This window comes from Mus caroli, unplaced genomic scaffold, assembly GCF_978045245.1.
Source record: "Mus caroli unplaced genomic scaffold, Mus_caroli_1 scaffold_16, whole genome shotgun sequence".
Classification (NCBI taxonomy): domain Eukaryota; kingdom Metazoa; phylum Chordata; class Mammalia; order Rodentia; family Muridae; genus Mus; species Mus caroli.
Genome location: NW_028227271.1, coordinates 18,987,312 through 19,007,339, shown reverse-complemented (window position 1 = coordinate 19,007,339; position 20,028 = coordinate 18,987,312). Strand labels below are relative to the sequence as shown.

At 47.9% G+C, this 20,028-nt stretch overlaps 1 protein-coding gene across 3 annotated transcripts in view; it reads left to right on the top strand.

Moving 5' to 3' along the window:
• Window positions 1-20,028, top strand: part of Fbln1 (fibulin 1) — a 79,759-nt gene that overhangs the window by 37,745 nt on the left and 21,986 nt on the right. For 2 of the 3 annotated variants that reach the window (XM_021183251.3, XM_085831564.1), the window contains exons 14-15: window positions 359-482; window positions 19,428-19,570. In XM_021183251.3, coding sequence (XP_021038910.1) covers window positions 359-482; window positions 19,428-19,570 — 267 coding nt within the window. Of the gene's footprint in view, window positions 1-358; window positions 483-7,853; window positions 8,285-19,427; window positions 19,571-20,028 lie in introns of those variants that run through there. The other variant, XM_021183252.2, reaches the window with a different exon arrangement.

Here is a 20,028-nt window from a genome sequence, read left to right as displayed (position 1 = left end):
TCTGTCACTTATAGAATGTGCGACTGTGGGCAGGTTCCATCAGCTGTGTGAACCTTCCCCAAGATGAGGATTGTAACAATACTTCCCAGGCAGTGCTTACGGGACCTTCTTATGGTGTCTGCTCTTGTTACACACCCCCACCCAAGGATTCTATGTGCTCTGGAGTCTGGTAACTCTTGGTGTCTAGTAAACAGAAGATCTTGCACCAGATGCTACACCCACAGAGGGCAAGGGTGTCAACACACCGTTTGTGTGGGTGGGGATGGTTTTCGTGGCTTTAGCCTAGACCATGCTGTCTCTGAGTGGGGATGGCTTTCATGGCCCTAGCCTATACCATGCTGTCTCTGGGTCTCTGCAGACATTGACGAGTGTGTGACCGGCATCCACAACTGTTCCATCAACGAGACTTGCTTCAACATCCAGGGCAGCTTCCGCTGTCTGTCCTTTGAATGCCCCGAGAACTATCGCCGCTCCGCAGACACGTAAGTCCCTGGGGCCTGCTGTCATCTGTCTGGGTTGGGCTACCTAAAGGTCCAGCTCTGGGAATGGGCAGGTGATTCACAAGCTGTTCTTAGGGTTCTCCTCTTGGGCTATAGGAACCTGCTGATTCTTGGTTCTCAGGCCCCTGAGGGCCAGTGAGACTATCAGGAGGCCACGTGTGTGACTGCAGATGAATCTTGGACTGTGGGCGTGCTGTCTTGGAGATAGGCTTCAGTTTCTTCATCTGTAACATGAATGTGTGCAGTTATGCTGACTCAGATGAGCAGGTGGCAGTGCCATCTCACAGTCTTGGCCAAAACCCAGGATTCAAGGTGATTTTCTAAGGCATCTGCATTCTGTCTAACTGAATGATGTATGGGAACAGCATGGCGTATCCTGTGTCCTATACTGGAAACTGTGCCCTTGTAATTTGTGATCATCACGGTGACATCTCTGGTGTCCCTGGGGCCTTAGGCCATGGTTCTCACAGCAACCACCATCATTTGAGTTCTGCCCAGAGAGGCTCATGTCCTTGCTTCGGGGAAAGCCCCACTCTAGAGCTCATTCCAAGAGTGTGGACTGATAACCTCTCCCACAGCACGGAAATGCTCACAGCAAGTACATGGCCCGACAGCCTGCATTTTCCACCTCTTGGCCTTGCGCTTGTCTTTGGCTCTTGGCCAGCCATTGCTCCTGCACAGGGGTCATCGTTTCTTTTCGATGATGCTTCAGACCCCGATATTCACCCCATGACCTTGGGGACAGCTCTGCTGTGGTCCTGTCCAGCTTCTGGCTTGCTCTGCCTTGGCAGCCCTGAGTTCTTTCAGACCTTGAGCTGCTTGCTTACCACTCTGCCTGCATCTCTGAGCTTATTTTTCTTCTCCTTACAAACCTATCACCTGCCTTGATGAGATGATGCTAACCTGTGATCCCAGCACTAAGAGGCAGAGGCAGGTGGGTGACCAGCTTGGGGATAGCCTGGGCTACATATTGAGACCTTGTCTCAGCAACACCCAATGCCTTGTTTCTTTCTGTGTCTGGATGAGGGGAAAAGCTACTCTCAGAGTCTGCAAATGTGTCAGATCCCTAAGAGCGCATGGGTTACGCAATAGCCCGGCTGTTGGGGCAAAGCTACCCTGAGTGACTAAGAAAGCTATGCACCCTTGGTTTGAGACTATGTTCTGTTTCCCATTATAAATACTTGGGTTTGAGGATTTCAGAAGCCAGGCTGTGGTTGCAATGGCAACTTCTAACTCCTATGCAGCCATCAGGCTGAAAGAGGAGGCTGCCCTGCTGGGGTCAGGACATACGAGTCCATGGGTAGGCAGCTTGACCTTGCTTACTGAGTTTGTTGTTAAGGTTAGCAAAAAACCAAGTGCTGGCTGGCAGACAGTATACGGGCTCCTGGGTAAACATTGATCCATGGATGCCCTACCGCTTGGGTCAGCTCCTAGGAGCACGTGCCAGACAATGAACAGAGTACACAGCATGCTGAGAGAATGAAGGGAGGCCAGCCTGGTGGAGACGGGTGGGCAAGTGGGATGGTATTGGCCAGGCTTGAATTAAGGCCACTGGGAGCTGAATTGGGCAGTGATGGAGATCTGAGAGCTGCACACACTGAAATAGTGTATCCTTGGGATTGGTGTGCCTTTCCTTCCAGTGTGGGGTTGGTGTGCCAGGTCTCGGCTGTCCTGTCCTACAGCTTCTCTATTCCCCACAAAAACAGGCCGGATGTGGACACAGGGATGAGGGAGGCAGGGACTGATGCTTCAACCCTGGGAAGATGGCTGTCTACCGGTGACACTTTCTGTCCTTGTTTGTGTATCACCAAGAGCCTTAACAGGGACTGGAGAGGAAAATGGGGGTGGGGGAGGTGGAGCCCTCTGTACTGAGGATTTGGGGGAGGTCCAAGTGAACCTCCTGGGGGATGTTTTTCTTCCAAGCCTTATGCTTGACTGACATTCTAGAAAGATCATAGCTGTGGAGTCAGGCTAACTTGGGTTTCTTGGAGCGTCTTGTCTTCAGCTATAAGATGGAATGTTGGGGTGGACTGCAGGGGTGGGTCGCTGAGAGTGGCCCCTGATTGTGGGGCACAGCCTTCCTCTGCTTCTTTTACATAGATTCTGCCCAGTGGATAGGGGCAGACATTCTAAGACACATACATCCCCGCAGTACTGTTGGGTCCTCTGCGGTTATGGTGTGTAGGTCTGGGAGGCTGGGTGGAATGGAGGAACTTGGGCTGCAGTGTAGAAATGCTGGGCTTCTGGCCTTTCTAAGTGCTCTGGCCCCGGGTCAACGTTGGCCCACCTAGGTGCAGTGGTACCAAGATGACTTGCGTGGCCAGGTCCTGATAATCAGGGATGGCAAGCCTGTCTCAGTGCTAGCCCAGTGAGCACATTGTGATGTGGTAGAGATAAGGGTGGTGGGACATTGTCCTTCTCCCCAAAGTACAAACCAGAGGACAAAATTCCTTTTGAGTGGCGTCATCAGTTTGTTCTTCTGTCCAGTCACTTGGCTCTCGGATGGGGACAGCCTGAGATAGCACGTGAAGGACTCATGGTTATGGCTTCCTGGTCGCAGCTATATAGGAATCTCTCTGGTTACAGCTTTCTCCTTTGATTGTCCCTGTTCAGTTGTAGAACAGTTGCAACACCAGTGTTGGGTGGAGGAAGGGGTGGGGCCTGAGTCTCCCATGGGAAGGTGTCACTCATTGTTCACCCCAGTTAGGGGGTGGCACACTTGAGAAGAGACTCACTTCCTGGTACATCTCGGATGAGAGACTTCTATTTTACAACTCCCTTTTCTCCTCATTAGAAACTGAGCTCTCTAAATTCCCTGATCTTTACAAAGGAGGCCAGGAGACAGAGTAAACCAGATGCCACGGCAGAATGCTTGTGACCTCAGCCTTGGTGAGGTAGAGGCAGGAAGGTCAGGAGTTCAGAATCAGCTGGGGCTCCATGAGACCGGTCTCCAAAGAGAGAAAAATGAACTGGGCTGAGGAAATGGCTCAGCAGGGAAAGCTCTCGCCATACAAGTATGATGACTGGAGTTCGGGTCGCCAGCACCCACATAGAAATGCACAGCAGCTCACCTGTAATCTCAGCATGGAGACAGAGGATTCCCCCACGCAAGGTGGCTGGGTAGACCAACTAGATTGTCATGCTCCGAGTTCCAGTGAGGTGCCCTGCTTCATAACATATGTCAGAGATCAAAGAAGACATCAGACTGCATCAGGTTCATCACCAGATGAACCGAGACATGTATGAATGCGTATACATGCACACAAACACTGCATATATATATATATATATATATATACACATACATACACAAAGGAGCCGATGGGCAGCTCACCTGAGGTTCCTGCTCTAGGGGGAAGCCTGTTTTAGAACGTTAGTGGGTAAGATGTGAGAATCAGTCTCTTCTACCCTCTGTACGCTCGTGCTCTCTCTCTGTCTCTCTGTCTCTCTGTCTCTGTCTGTCTCTGTCTCTGTCTCTGTCTCTCTCTCTCTCTCTCTCTCTGCCTCAGGCCCTTTCTTTCCTCATGTAGCTTCCTTCTCTCCTGTGCTGTTCCTGGCTACCCAGGAGCCTGACGAAGCAAGCTAGGACCACAAGCCACCAATGAGTCTCGTGGACACACTGAGGTCCCGACCTCTGAGTGCTTGCGACTCCTGTGTTCAGGGCTACCTCTGGCACCTGATGGGACTGGGTACATCCTTTTTCCTGTCCACAGAGTCACTCAAATGGAGTATGGTTGTGAAGCTGTTACGAGGCTGGGTAGCTTTGGATACTGAGTCTTAGGAAAGTAGCTTAAGTGAAAAGCTATGGTCACAGAGCTCAAGAGGAACCTGGCCAGGGACGACAGATGGAATTGACGTCAGCGGATGGTCACAGGGGTGGCCCTGCCGCTTTTCTCTGCACTTTTTGTCTCTCTTCCGTGGTGGCTTCTGATCATTTTCACAGAACTTGGGCTGCTGCAGTCAAAGATGTTGAAGCTGAGAATTGGGACACATTGCACTGTAATACGTATATGGGGAACGTGTGGAAGCTGTGAGCCTGCTTGCCATGCTGAGCTGGTCTGAGGTCCAGATACACACACACACACACACACACACACACACACACACACACACCGCCCTACTCTGTAATAGATTCAGTAGTGACTGCCCACCCCCATCGGGGTGATTCAGCTAACAGATTTTATTGCTGTCCCTAGTCTGACCAGTAGATTGCCACACAGTGATTGTGGTTTCTGGGATGTTTCCTTCCCTCCCCTCCCCTTCCCTCCCCTCCCCCATCCCCTCCCCTCTTCCCCCTTCTCCCCTCCCTCTCCTTTCTTCTCCTCTCCTCTCCCCTTCCCTGCCCTCTCCCCTCTTCCCCTCTCCCTTTTCTCTCCCCCTCTTCCCCTTCTACCTCCCTCCCCTCCCTTCCTTTTTTCTTCTCTCTCTCTCTCTCTCTCTCTCTCTCTCTCTCTCTCTCTCTCTCACTCTTTTTCAAGACAGGGTTTCTCCGTGTACCTCTGGCTGTCCTGGAATTCACTCTGTAGACCAGGCTGGCCTAGAACTCACAGAGATCCTCCAGCCTCTGGGACTAAAAGCCTCCACCAGCTGATGCTGATCCCTAAGATGTTTCAATAAAATTGGGCGCAGAGAAGGAAACTCAAGGTCCAAGTCTGCCTGTACAGTGACCATTTACAAAGTGCGCTGGCACTGGAGATAGAGCTGAAGCGCCACAGTGAGTCAGTGGTGGAGTCACGGCCTTGTGGGAAATGAGTGGTCTAAAAAGAGCCACCCCAGGCACCTCTTGGGAGGGCTTGGATGCTCTGATGGATGACAGTGTCATCTCTGTTGTGCTCTGGATGTGACAGTCATGGGAGCTGGATCACGGCATCATGTGTGTCTCACATTCCTTCCCTTCACATTTACTGTGCTTTTGTGGCAACTCAAGACCTAGTCTTTGGTCGGTAGAGGGCCCCACAGACAAGTGGGAAAGGCGAATTCCATGAGGGAGACTCTGGCACCACCTACTGACCAGATCCATTCAGATTGCTCTCGAAGCAGTATGTATGTGTATGTGTGTGAGTGTGTGTGATGTGTGTGTCAGTGTGTGTCTCTGCATAAATGGGTATGGTGTGTGTGTGTGTGTGTGTCTTGTCTCTGTGTGTGAGTGTGTGGTGTATGTGTGTCTGTTGTGTGTGTGTGTGTATGTGAGTGGGTGACTGTGTGTGTCTCTGTGCATGAATGGATATGATATGTGTGTGAGTGTGTGTGTTTGTCTGTCTGTGTGTGGTGTATGTGTGTCTGATGTGTGTCTGTGTGTGTGTATGTATGTGAGTGGGTGTGGTGTGGGTGTCTGTGTGAGTGGGTGTGGTATGTGAGTTTCTGCATGTGTGTATGTGTGTGTATGGTGTGTGCATTTCTGTGTGTCTGAGTGGGTGTAGTGTATGTGTGTCTTTGTGTCTGAGTGTGTGTGTGTATATATATATATATATATATATATATATATATATACACACTCATATATATATATATGTGAGTATGTATGGTATATGTATTTCTGTGTGTTTGAGTAGGTGTGGTGTATGTGTCTTTGTGTCTGAGTGTGTGTGTGTCTTTGTGTGTGTGTATGTGCTCTAAAGGGAAATAGGCCAACTTTGAAACCCAAACTTACTGCTTGCTGCCCTTGACATCCCAGAGGAACATAACACATGGACCCCAGCTGCCTGCCTGGCTCTTATGGCCCTCCCTTGTCCCAGTCATCAAAGGCCCTTCCTTGATAGAGAGATCTCTCTGACATGTAGAGTGCCCCCATTTGACCTGGTCCTCTGGCATCTCCAGGGACGGCTGCCTTTCAGCAGTGCCCATGATGTCTACCTTATTCCCTACTGCCAGCTCTGGACTCTCAGTGACAGGCTCTGTCTTCAGTGGGCATGGTTCTCTCCTGTCACTGGTGTTGTGGATCTTACTTGAAGGACTTCTCTTTTCTTAGAGCCAGAATGTTAACTAGTCAAGTATGTGAGAGACTTCCTAGCAGCCCTGATGAACATCCAATAAGACACAAACAGAAACGCCGTGCACAAGAAGTGTCAAATGTGTAGCAAATCCAGGACAAGACATGGAGACTTAAAAAGCCAGAGGAGGGATGTGATGCAAGACCCTGAGCGATTCCGTGACTGGAGAATCCAAACTTGGTCAAAATGGCAGACCTACCTGAGGTGGACTTGGTCAAGTCCAATGGGGCTGGCCATCTTGGCTCTGCTTCTTAAGTTCCTGTCATTCTGCCTTTAGCATGTGTTCAGGACTAGAACACGAGTCCTGTCATTTTCCTGTCAACACTCTGTCACAAGAATGTACTGTTGTCATCCTGTTGCAGGACGTTAGAGGCTATAATTAGATGCTACTAAGAGAACTTATTCTCACTCTAGCACAGGAAATCAGTTCCTGTGACAGGAAATTAGTACACGTCTCCATTCTGTAACAAGAAATGAGAGCCTGTCACCATCTCTAACACACAAGAAATTAGGACCTGTCTTCATCGATACCACATACAGGAAGTTAGAGTCTATCACAGGAAGTGAGAACCTGTCTTCATCTCCACCACACAGGAAGTTCGGTGTTGTCTTCATCCTGCCACAGGAAGTTCAGTCTTGTCACAGGATATTAGAACCTGGCATTATCTCCATTTTGAGCCCCACTCTGTCTCTATGGACAGAAGCAGGGAATCAGACCAAGTGTCTAAAGCTGAATCACAGGGCTGGGGAGCAGATCTCATCCCTGAGCTTAGACTTGGCATCTTCCTTCACAATGTGGCTCTCTCTGAACCTTTTTCCTCATCTGACAAGGGGCACTCAAGCCGCCATCTTGAACACTGGTTGTGATGACGCCAATGAATGTATGGGGGATTAGCCCCACATGCAAGTATGTGGTAACAGCCGTGATGATTTCTGGGTAATCCCTGAGATCCACCCAGGAGTTTTTCGTGGCCTTGGCCACTATCTGGGTGAGACCCTTGCTGAGTGTGCCCAGGGTAGCTAGCTCTCTGCCTTGAGAAGGGGACACATCTCCCCCTGGGTATGGCTTGACCCTGGCCACCAGTACCCCTAGAGGGTGTTGCTGTACCTGACTCTGCGGCCTGGAGGTCTACAACGCCTCCCCCAGGTGAGTGAGGGTTTTCTTTGTGCTGGCTGCATCGGTCAGAGGGGTGGCAGGAGGCCCCGCCCAGAGAGCAGGAGGCCCCGCCCAGAGAGCAGGAGGCCCCGCCCAGAGAGCAGGAGGCCCCGCCTAGCGAGCCGCGCTTGCCCACACTCTGTTGTTTCTCTGCTTGCTGAGGTGGCGCTAACCCTCTTCCTGTCTCTCTGTCCACTTGTCTTTCAGCCGCTGTGAGCGCTTGCCTTGCCATGAGAACCAGGAGTGCCCCAGGCTGCCTCTGAGAATAACCTACTACCACCTCTCTTTTCCCACCAACATCCAAGTGCCCGCGGTGGTTTTCCGCATGGGCCCTTCCAGTGCTGTCCCTGGGGACAGCATGCAGCTGGCCATCACCGCTGGCAATGAGGAGGGCTTTTTCACCACTCGAAAGGTGAGCCACCACAGTGGGGTGGTGGCCCTCACCAAACCCATCCCTGAGCCCAGGGACTTGCTCCTGACCGTCAAGATGGATCTTTATCGCCACGGCACAGTCAGCTCCTTTGTGGCCAAGCTTTTCATCTTTGTGTCTGCAGAGCTCTGAGTGCTTGCTTGAGCCCTGGGCACTCCCTCTTATTGCTTTCCCACCCTTGGGGTTCTAATAAACTCTCAGCAGCCATCCCAAGAGCATGCCTCTTGTACCTTGGTTTTATTTGGCGTGGACAGGGGCCTCTCTGCTTTCTCTCTCCCCGGGGTTAAGCTGAGCCCCTTCTAGAATTGGTTTCCCTACCGTGTGACTGGGGAATAACTTTCGTATGGTCTAGGTACCTGAGAACCATAGCAACAGAGTTCATCATTGCATTATCAGACAGCCGAGGCAAGGGAAGAATGAGGCGAGGCTGGGTCTATCCCTATGAACGATCTCTTCCTGTTGTATAAACTCTAAAGAGTGGTTGTGATGGCTGAGAAGGATCCTCATTCTCAGAGATGCCCTAGTTCTGCCTCCTTCATTTTTCCAATATAGAAACACTCCCCCACACCCCCAAGAAAGGGAAGGACTTGGCTCTAATGGCTCAGCTTGTTGTAGCCAAGCTAATCTGGGGTAAAAGGCCTTCACATGTAGGATCATCAGAGCTGTTCTGGACAGACACTGAACACTGTTGATCTTTGATAAAGTGCTTGACTAGAGAAACTCATTTGCCTCTACTGATCCACCCCACCCCAATACTTTGCCGAGAAGAAGCACTATTGTGATGCTTGCTGGAACCATAACCTGTCTAACATATTTCGTATATACTTCCGGTGTGTATTGTCTTTGTGGATACTCAGAGAGAGTGTGATTTGCCCAAGATCACAGAGGTGGTCTGTGTACCCTAGGTCGACAGCTCTGCCTAGTCCATTCTGTCACAGTCCCTCCGCTGTGAACCCTGAGCCTCTTGCCCCTGGCTTCTCCTTCATGAGTCCAGCCAACCCAGCTGCCGATCTTTTGGCTTCAACTAGACTTGCCTCACAGTTTGTTCTTGGCTTAGAAGCTGGAGCATTTTGAAGAATTGGCCTAAGATCCTTCATGGCACCCACTGCATGTAGTTGCTGTCCCTATTCTATTCTATTCTATTCTATTCTATTCTTTATTTTTAAAATAACTATTTTATGTGTACGTGTGTTTTATCTGAATGCATGACTGGTAGAGGCCAGAAGAGGGTGTCAGATCCCTTGGAATTGGAGTTTCAGACCTTGTAAGTCTCTGTGTAAGTTCTGAGAACTAAAACCAGGTCCTCTGCCAAAGCAGCCGGCGGTCTTAACCACGGAACCATGGGAAAATCTCAGTGACAGTTTCAGGGGCGGGCACAACTTCATCTTAGTGTGACAGTCCAGCCTGACCTCAAATTACTCTCCCCATCACACTTCCCTGAGCCATAATGACATAATTTTATACCCTTAGCCTAAAAGCTACTTAAATCTCAGCATAAGTAGGCGTTCTTCTTCAGACTGTATTAATCCATGTTTTTATTAAGATAACAAATTACCAAAGACCTGGGTAACATCCTGAAGAAAAGATGTCTATTTAGCTTCTTATTTGGCTAAGGAGATCCAAGGTGGAGTCTACACTTGAAGGTGGCCCTTCTTGCTGGTAGAGTCCTGATGTGTCTCAGGATGTCACATGGAGCAAGATGGAGCATGTATGAGCATTTACATCTCTTGTCTTATACAGCCTTCAGAATTCAGTTGTGGGGCTCTGCATCTCATAGTAAGCATCTCATCCCAGCCTTCCTTACATCCCGTCTCTAGATACCATAGTTGCAGTGAGTGTCCACGCTCCTAATACCTCAATAAGAGTTAAATGTCAATACATTGAAGCCTTGGAGGATGCTCACCGTATCCTTTCTGTTACAGAAGCTTTGCCCAACACTCCAGGCTGTGTTCTTTCTGTCTCTTGCTTTTTTTTTTAATTTTTAATTTTTTACGGCCCAGCTCCGGCCATATTTATTTCATATAAATGTGAGTACACTGTAGCTGTCTTCAGACACACTAGAAGATGGCATTGGATATCTGTTACAGATGGTTGTGAGCCACCATGTGATTGCTGGGAATTGAACTCAGGACCTCTGGAAGAGCAGTCAGTGCTCTTAACTGCTAAGCCATCTCTCCAGACCGTCTCTTTTGCTTATAACACTATCTTTATGGTGCTTGGAACAGCCCAAGATTCCCATTTGCTTCTGTTCTTTGAATGTGTCTTTCTCATCATCTAGAAGACTCTACAAAGGCAGGGACTAGGTCTGTTTCATCTTGTGACTGTCCTGGTCTTCTGCCAAGGTTCGGGGTACACATTAGGTACTCTTGTCTATGTCTATGGAGAAAATGGAGATCATGCCATTAATACTGGCTGTCTTAGGGTTTCTATTGCTGTGAAGAGATGTCATGACCACTACAATTTTTTATAAAGGAAAGCGTTTAATCAGGGCTGGTTTACAGTTCAGAAGATAAGTCCATTATCATCATGGTAGGAATTGTGGTGGTGTGTAGGCCGACATGGTGCCTCAATCGGTGTGACAGTTCTACATCTAGATCAGCAGGCAGCTGAGAGAACGACGCCGGGCCTGGTTTGAGCTTCTGAAACCTCAGAGCCCAACTCTATTGACATACTTCCAGCACACCGACCCCAGCAAGGCCACACCTTCCAATAGTGCCACTCCCTTTGGTCCTGTGGGGACCATTTTCATTCAAACCACCACACTAGGCTTAAGTTTTTAGTCTTTCAGTGGATCTGACTGCTGGTGTTCTCTCTTAGCAGAACCTGAAGCTCTGGCACCCAGACCTTACTCTGATATGTGGGGGTCATGTTGCCTTCACGTTGCCTGTCCCCCAAAGCATGCACCAGGCTACAGCAGAGGACTCTGAAGGACTGGTCTTGTTCTCTGGTTCCTCCTTTTCTTTAGTTCTCTTTCTTTGATCGTGAAGTCTGATTCCCTTGAAGGTTGTCTGATCTGGCCCTCTGTTTATTCTCTCAGCTGTAGCTTCTGCAACCTGGCTCATTATCTTTGCTGGTGTCCTGGCCCATAGGGCAGCTTGCCCCTTCCTTGCCAATCCCTGACTATATAAGCTCCTAGCCTCCTCTGAACCCTGCCCTCCTTCTGCAAACTGCCATTCTTCCTATAGACTTAGCTCAAGGACCACCTCCTCAGTGAAGCCTTTCTTGTTTAGTTAGCACTCTCTGGCCCCGGGCATCCCTCATTAGCATTTGCCCTGGTATCTTAAAATTGTTAACTTGTTTGTTTTACACCTGCTAAGCCCCGGGCTTTTGAATGAAGGAGTAGTCTTTGTGGTTGGTTTTGGCATCTTTGAACTGTTTGGCCTGAAGAAGCAACTCATTAAGTAAGTGGGCATGTAGTTCAGACGTGCAGACAAAACAGCCATACACACAAAATAAAAATGAGGGGAAATTTAAAATGCAGAAGTGTGTGCAGAATGGACAGCCTGAGAGATGCAGGCAGTCTTTGAAGCTCTCTGCATCCTGCCCTCCCAAGACCGAGCTCAGAACAACTGGGCAGGGTGATTACAAATCCATGGGAAATAATTTACTACTAAACAAAGCAACACGGAGGCTCCATAAACCTCCCAAATACAAGTTAGGGCCTCGCTCTGCTCAGCCCTGGGGTACCCCTGGAAAGAGCAACAGGCTTATATGTAGGGAGCTCAGGAACTAGAGCCTCCTCACACCCCAGTGGTCAAGGCTTGTGGGAGCCCATGGAGGGGCTGGGTTAGGTGGGAGCCGTTCAGCCATTAGTGTGGGGACCGAGTTGTCAAGGCTTTCTCTAGTGGCAGGGTAGGGACAGCTTGTGGAAACAATAAGAAATCAACATTGACAACAGCCACTGGAAGAGGAAGGTGCCAAACCATTAGAGGCACATTAGAGAGGGTGGTAGCCCAGAGGCAACAGGCTAGGGGGCTCTAGGGCGTCAGAAAAGCAGCTATGAACTGTACTGACTTTAAAATGCCAGGAAAGTGAATTCCTCATAGACAGGCATCAGTGTGAGAGTCCATCTCTCTCTCTCTCTCTCTCTCTCTCTCTCTCACACACACACACACACACACACACACACACACACTAGGTTCTGTAGCAGAGGACTGTGAACTAGGTGACTCTGCATAGTAGGTGTGCATAATCTCCCACTATGTGTTTGCCACTCTCTGCTTCATCTGACCCAGGGCATTCCTGGAGGGGAATGGCTGTCTCTGCACAGTCTCCGGTGGCTTGCTTGCTGCCTTTGGTGTTCCTTGGCTTACAGTAATGCCCCTCCAGCTCTTCCTGTCCCATCAAACAGCATTGGCCTCCTGTGTCTTTGTCTTGTCACAGGCCTCTTTTAAAAGTCAAAACACTAAAAAGGAACAAGTTAGAAAAGAAAAAAATATATAAATAAAAAGAGAGGGCTGGAGAGATTCCTTAGCAGTTAAAAGCACTGACTGCTCTTCTAGAGGTCATGAGTTCAAATCCCAGCAACCACATGGTGGTTCACAACCTCTCTAATGAGATCTGATACCCTCTTCTGGTGTGTCTGAAGAAAACTACAGTGTATTTATAATTAATTAATTAATCAATTAATAAACAAATCTTAAATAAAAGAAAATATGAATTAAAAGAGAAAGAACATAAATGTCCTGGTTAGCACCATCAACCTGACACAGTCTAGTATCACTGGGGAAAAGTTTCAGTTGAGTAATTGTCCTTATCAGGTTAGTCTGTGATAAAGGAGGGCCTAACCCACTGTGGGCAGGACTATTCCCTAGGCAGGTGGTCCTTGGCTGTATAAGAAAAATGGCTGAACATGAGCCTGTGAGTGAACCAGCAAGTAGCATCCCCCCTGGTTCCTGCCTTGAGTTAACTTGCTCCACCCAAGTCACTTTGCGTCATGATGTTATTTATGTTCACAGTAACAAAGAAGCAAAGCACTACAAGAGGAAAGTCCTAAGGAAACGTAACAAATGCTCAAGGTATACAAAGCAAGTGCAGCCTGCAGATAAGGGCATCGGCTGAAAGTATGCAGAACAGGTCCAGCCTGCGGATAACAGGGAACTCTGAAGGAATGCAGAGAAGGTCCAGCGTGTAGACAGCAGGCATCTCAGAATCCCTGGTTCTTAGAAAACAATGTCTGTGGTAACCTAAGGGGGGGGGAAAACCAGTCAGTACTATAAGTGATAACTGAAGGGGGAAAAAAGCCACATAATTAAAAATTAAAAATAAACTTTGAAAATCCCCGTAGGAAGAACACACCACATACCAGAGATTACCTCAGAACAACCAACACAGAGATAGTCTTGTAAAATTATTGGGGGGTGAGGGAGGTGAGGAGCCTATGGATACCTAAGGAAAAAACACAAGTCACCCTCTGATGGTTAATTTTGATTAACACCTTGGTTGAATTAAGAAACACCTCTAGCATTAATGAGGTAGGTCTTTGGGGTCACGTGAGAGGCTTAACTGAGGAGGAAGCCACACCCTGAATGTGGGCGGTACCGTCTCACCCTCTGGAGTTGGAAGTAAGACAGGAGAAAGGCAGCAGAGGTCGGGCATTCCTCTTTCTCTTTCCTGATCTACCCAGATGTGTGCCAGCCGCCTTAGCTCCTGTGTCCACAGCTGGGAGTCACTCCTATTGCCAAACCTGCCCCACCTTGATGGGCTGCAGCCTCAGACCATGGGCTCAAATGCCACGCCCAACTTCCCTCAAGTTACTTCTTGTTTGATATTTGCTCCCAGCATTGAGAAAGTAATGCACGCCGCTCTCATCGAGTGGCAATTCTAGCTCGCCCAGAGAGAGTGCGTCAAAGCCATGTTTAGAAACCAATCAAATAGCATCCACCCTTAAACAGGGAAACAGCGTCATTAGGTTGTTCAAATGGAAGAACTGGCTGGTTTGGTGGAAGAGCTTGGAATGAAGGTGTCTTAAACCCATCAATCAACTGATGAGGGTCACACCCCTTTTCAGTTGGTCTTATCCCAATGATCACCCCTGTAGCTTAGACGGTGCAGAGCTAACAAGAGTCCACTCAGCCACTAGAGGGCACACTTGCGCTCCAGACCTGCTAAATTACCTCCACACTTGTGCCTAGGCAACGAGTATTTGAATGTAGGTCCCTGCATGGAATTTTTTTTGTTGTTTATTTATTTAAATAACTATTGGGGATTTTGTGTTTGTTTATTTTTTTAATCTATGAGGGGAGTTGGAGAGATGGCTCACTCACTAGCTGTACTTCAAAAGGAACCAGCTTATAACTGTAACTGCAGTTCCAGGAGCCCTCTTCTGGCTTCGGTGGGTACTGCATGGACATGGTGTATAGACATACATGCAGACAAAACACCCATAAACACAAAATTAAAATGAAGGAAAAAATTAAATAAACTAGTGGGGATTAGGTTAAGGCGACTGGTTTCAGAGAACGAGGATTTTGGAGTCTTGACGTTTGTATATTATTTTGACAAGCCACGAAGGAGCCGTGTGAGAATCAGCCATTTGAATGCCATCAGCAAATGATTTGTGTTGTCTTGGGAATTTTCACCCATTAAAGTCCAAGGTCGGGATCTGGAGTTCTGCATCTCTGACTTAAACATTTCTTTTCTTGGATAAATGTGATTTCAACTCAGGACCTTTTTTCTCTTCCTGTTTAATTTTATAGATTCTAATTTCTAACTCCATCTAGACATGCAAATCAGGTTTTTTTGCTTTTCCACTATTTTGTAAAATAAAGTAGTAAGTAAATCTTTCTAGACAGAAATCCTTCATCGAATTCACTTGTGGACTCAAGCAAATTCTGGAACAAACAAGTCCTTTGGAAGAGCTCTAAAGTGTGTGTGTGTGTGTGTGTGTGTGTGTGTGTGTGTATGAGACTGCATGTGTATGTGCATGTGTGTGCATGTATATGTGTGTGCATGTATATGTGTGTGACTGTACATGTGTGTGCACACATGTGTGTATGTGTGTGCATGTGCATGTTCGTGCATGTATATGTGTGTGACTGTGTGTGTGTGTGATCACATGCATGTGTATTCATGTGCGTATCAGAGCTTTTTTAAAGATTTGTTTTTATTTTTTATTTATTCATGTGTGTGTATACATGTGTATGTACATTTGGGTGTCTGAATAGGCCAGAAGAAAGTTGTTGGATTCCGGGGAGCTAGAGTTACAGATGTCTGTGTGTCATCCAGCATAGATCCTGGGAGCTGAACCCTGATTCTCTGGAAGAGCATCAAATACTCTTAACTCTTAAATCATCTCCACATCCCCGAATATCAGATTTTTGACAACTTTTTATGTCAGATGAAAATGAAGCGATGTATTTAGGACAATTAAGAAATGTAAGCCAGGGAATTTATACCCAGCAAAACTGACAAAGAGTGCGCACTGTTATGAACTTGCACACACTGAACAATGACTTTGGCATTACAGCTACATAACCTATTAAAGGGAAGCTGGATGCTGTCAATTGCCATATAGCTCAGACTACACAGATGTAGTATTTCTAGTTAAACTGAATAGAAGGAGAACATACTAGAGAGATTATTATGGTTGATTGGTGATGGTCATTTTAGTACTGTTACATGGGACCAGTCAAATTGGACAGTTGTGAGATTCTCAGTGTCGGTTGAATCAGGCTTGTAACGTAGAGTAAAAACTATGTCCTTGAGCCCTGGAGAAGATAAGGAGTTTATAAACTTTGTTTTGAATTATAAATATTAGTGTGAGCTTGCATTACATTTATTTCTCGTTGCATTCATTTAGAGGGGGTCAAAGGGCAACATGCAAAAGCTGGTTTTTCCCTCTTTCTGTCACCTAGGTCCCAAGGACCAAACTCAGGTCATCAGCTTTGGTAGTGAGTTTTTAGCTGGCTGAGGCATGTCATCAGCCCCTCCTTCGCTGTATGTTATGTTTTTTATGTCTGCTGGCGATGCCTGGATATAGTGGCCAGCCCTGTTGCTCTGGGCATTGTCGCTGAGTACTATGATCCTGTATCAACATTTCCCGTAGACCACAGGCAGATAAATCCTGAGCTCACTGTACTGGCTCTAGTGTACAGGAAAGCATTCTTGATGAAATTGAGTACTGTGTATTGCCTCAGCTGTGGGGGCACAAGGGACCCCAGAGCCACTTTTTTTTCACTCTGGCCAAGAAGGGAAGAAAAGTTTGAGCTTCCACAAAGGACAGCAGTGCCAGTGGACCAAACCTCATCAAACTGGATCCCATCATGAGTTCTCCCTGGCTTTATTTTTCCTACCTCAAAGTCATTTGAGGAGTAATAGAGAGCCCTGATGTTCATGATACAAACACGTGTCTGTATTCATTACTTTTCTTAAATTCCTAACAACAAGAAGCAACTTAGTGGAAGAGAGGGTGTTTGTCTCACGTTTGAGGGTACAGTCCATGCGAGTTGTGCTGGGGGCAGGTGCAGCTCCTGGTTGTGGTAGGAAAGTGAAGCAACAGGTGCGTTTCCTGGGAGTTTAGAAAACAGGACAGGAAGTGGGCCAGCCTATAAATCTCAAGCTTCTACCTATAACCCACTTCCTCTCACTGGACCTCCATCTCCCAAAGGATTCTTAACCTCTGAAAACAGTGCCACCAGCTAGGGACCAAGTGTTCCGACTTGAGAGCCTGAGGGGGAGCCTTTCAGATCCAGTGTTCATATTCATGTTTATCACGTCATATTCATATCATGGCCAACATAACACTGGCCAGTAGCAGAGTAGAATTGGACCTAGCAAATATTGAACTATATGCTTCTGGGTGACCACACAGCAGTAGCATCTATGAGATCGCTTCCAGGCACAGAAGGCCAGCCAGTGAATGAGAGGAAAGTGTCAGGCCAGCAGGGTTTTTCAAGCCCCAAGGTACAGTCAGTGGGTGGCTTGGGTTTCTGTCGCTGTGATAAACACCACGAGCAAAAGAAATCTGCGAAGAAGAGGGTTTATTTAACCTTAACAGGTTATAGTCTACCATGAAGAGAAGCCAGGGCAGGAACCCAAGGCAGGAACTGAAGCAGAGGCCATGGAGGAGTGCTGCTTATTGGCAATTATCTGTCTATCTGTCTATCTATCTATCTATCTATCTATCTATCTATCTATCTATCTATCCATCCATCCACCCATCCACCCACCCACCTACCTATCTCTATCTCCATGGCTTTCTCAGCTTGCTTTCTTATATTACCCAAGACCAGCCGTGCCTGGTGGTGCACACTTTTAATCCCAGCCCTCAAGAGGCAGAGGCAGAGGCAGGTGGCTCTCTGTGAGTTCAAGGCTGACCTAGTCTGCATACTGAGTTCTGGGACAACCAGGGCTATGTAGAGGAAACTTGTCTCAAACAAACAAACAAAACCCACAAAACATTATGTCACCCAGGACCACTTACCTAGGGGTGCTACAACCCATAGTGGGCTGAGCCCTCCCACTTGTCAATCATGTATCAAGAAAACGCCTCATAGACTTGCCTACAGGCCAATCCGGTAGCGCCATTTTCTCTATTGAGATTCCTTCTTCCCAGATGACTCTAGCTAGTGTCAAGATGACAGAAACTAACTAGGAGAATGGGTGTAGACCCTGAGCACCAACTGCTGTAGGTATCACAGAAAGACCAGAATGATCTGATGGGAGAGACTCCACCTCTGTCATCCTTCCAACCAGACTGGGCCTGTGTCTAATCCAGCACCCAACATAAAGGACATTCAGAGGACAGAGGGATGTGCTGGACCACATCGCAAGGATGCAGGCAGCCAGCTCCTGACTGTGGGACTCCGAGGCTGAAACGCAGTAGGTTCCTTACCAGATCACGTGGAGAATGAAAGGATGGAGGGGAAACTGTCAGTCAGAGGGGACTGACAGACAACCATCACTCACTCATGTGGGAAGGAGCTGTGAAGAAACCGAGCAGGGGCTAACTGTAGGATACAGGAGTGTTGGTATTGATCTAGTGCACATGAGGCAGCTTCAGGCAGTTGGCTGAGGTTTCTTTCCTTGTGTGAAGAATGTTTATTTTTGAGACAGGGTTTCACTGTAGAGAGCAGGCTGGTCTTGAACTTGTAACCTTTCTGACTCAACTCCCTGATGGGACTGATGATTATAAAAATGTTTTCCATACAATAACTCTTCGAACTATTTGCATTCCATTCATATCTGGGGTTTTGTTTTGTTTTGTGGGGTTTGTTTTTATTTCTTGTTTGTTTGTTTGTTTGGTTGGTTGGTTAGTTAGTTAGCTGATTGGTTGGTTGGTTATTAGAGACAGGGTTTCTCTGTGTAGTCTTGGCTGTCCTGGAACTCACTATGCAAACAAGACTGGCCTCGAACACAGAGATTCACCTTCCTCTGCCTCCTGAGTGCTGGGGTTAAACACTTGTGCCACCACCACCTGCCTGTTCATATGTTTTTATTTCATTTATTTCGTGTGTGTGTGTGTGTGTGTGTGTGTGTGGTGTGTGTGTATGTATGTATATGTGACCTATGGAGACCAGATGACAACTTTGGGTGTTGTTTCCCAGACACTGCCCTCCTCCTCCTCTTCCTTCTCCTCTTCTTCCTGGTTTTTTAGTTTTAATTTAATTTTATGTCTATAGGTGTTTTGCATGTGTGTATGTATGTACAGACACCATGTGTGTACAGTGCCCACAGAGGCCAGAGAGTGTTCGATCCCCTGGCTCTTGCATTACAGATGGCTGTGAACCAGCTGCCTTGTGGATTGTCCGAAAGAGCAAACAGTGCTCTTAACTGATGAGCCGTCTCTCCAACCTTGTTTTGTATTTCATGGTAAAGTCTGTAAGAGCAGTGTAGCACGGTGCCGGGAACACCGGCATGGACTTACAGTAAGCATAACCTTTTTCCTTCCTGTCACTTGGTATGGATTCAGCTTCTCTGTGATGGACCCTGAGGTCAGCAGCTTGTATATGTGTATATATATATCTATCTCCAACCCTGAGCTACCCAGTTGTTGGCTTCCAGGATGAAAGACTTGACACCCTTATTCACTGGTATCCATGGCACCTGGTACCCCTAGCTACTCAACATTGTTGCTGAGCAACTAAGAAGTGAACATGTTCTTCAGGGGCAGACTGATGCTCGCTTAGTGCGTTGGCAAATTCCAAACTGTGCACATTGGCAGCTAGGCTAAATGGTGTCCCCATTTTATATGAAGGGTCATGCACAGATCCATACAGTTTAGTCTGGCCACAGAGGCCGCTGTTAGGTGCTGATAGAAGTGCCCCCGGACCACGTGCTACTTCAAGTGTTCCCTGGGTGCTGCTGCCCTGGCTTTGCCACCAAACTTCCTGGTCTGTGTTTCTCTGCAGCTTCCGCCAAGAGAAAACAGACACCGTCCGCTGCATCAAGTCTTGCCGTCCCACCGATGAGGCCTGCGTGCGGGACCCTGTACATACCATCTCCAACACCGTCATCTCGCTGCCCACCTTCCGAGAGTTCACCCGTCCTGAGGGTGAGTGGATCAAGTTGAAGGTCCTGGGACTTGCTTCTGAGCCTCCTTCTGTTTGAACAGAAAGCCTGTCTTGCAGGAACCCTTCCTCGTAGGATGTGGTCAGGGTAGGATACACATCTTTCCCATCTGGGATCCTGGGCTGCTCAGCCTTGCCCTGTTGGGCAGCCCCTCTGATGGCTGACATGCATTCTGACAATAGCATTCAGTGTTGATTCCATGCTGAACGCTGGGGAGTTGAAGAATACTTCCTGAGGGAAGTGGGTAGGAGGTTATTGGCCAAAGAGGGAGAGGGAGAGAAGAGACTTGCCAGTAGATCACAGTTGGCAAGGTCTGGAGGTGAGCTGGGTGGTGCGGGCATTGAGAACCAAGACAGACTGACAGGACTGGAAGGATGAGCCGGCACCTAAACCTGGAGCTGAGGCTTCACCCCAAGAGAGCTGTTGAGAGGTTCTAATAGA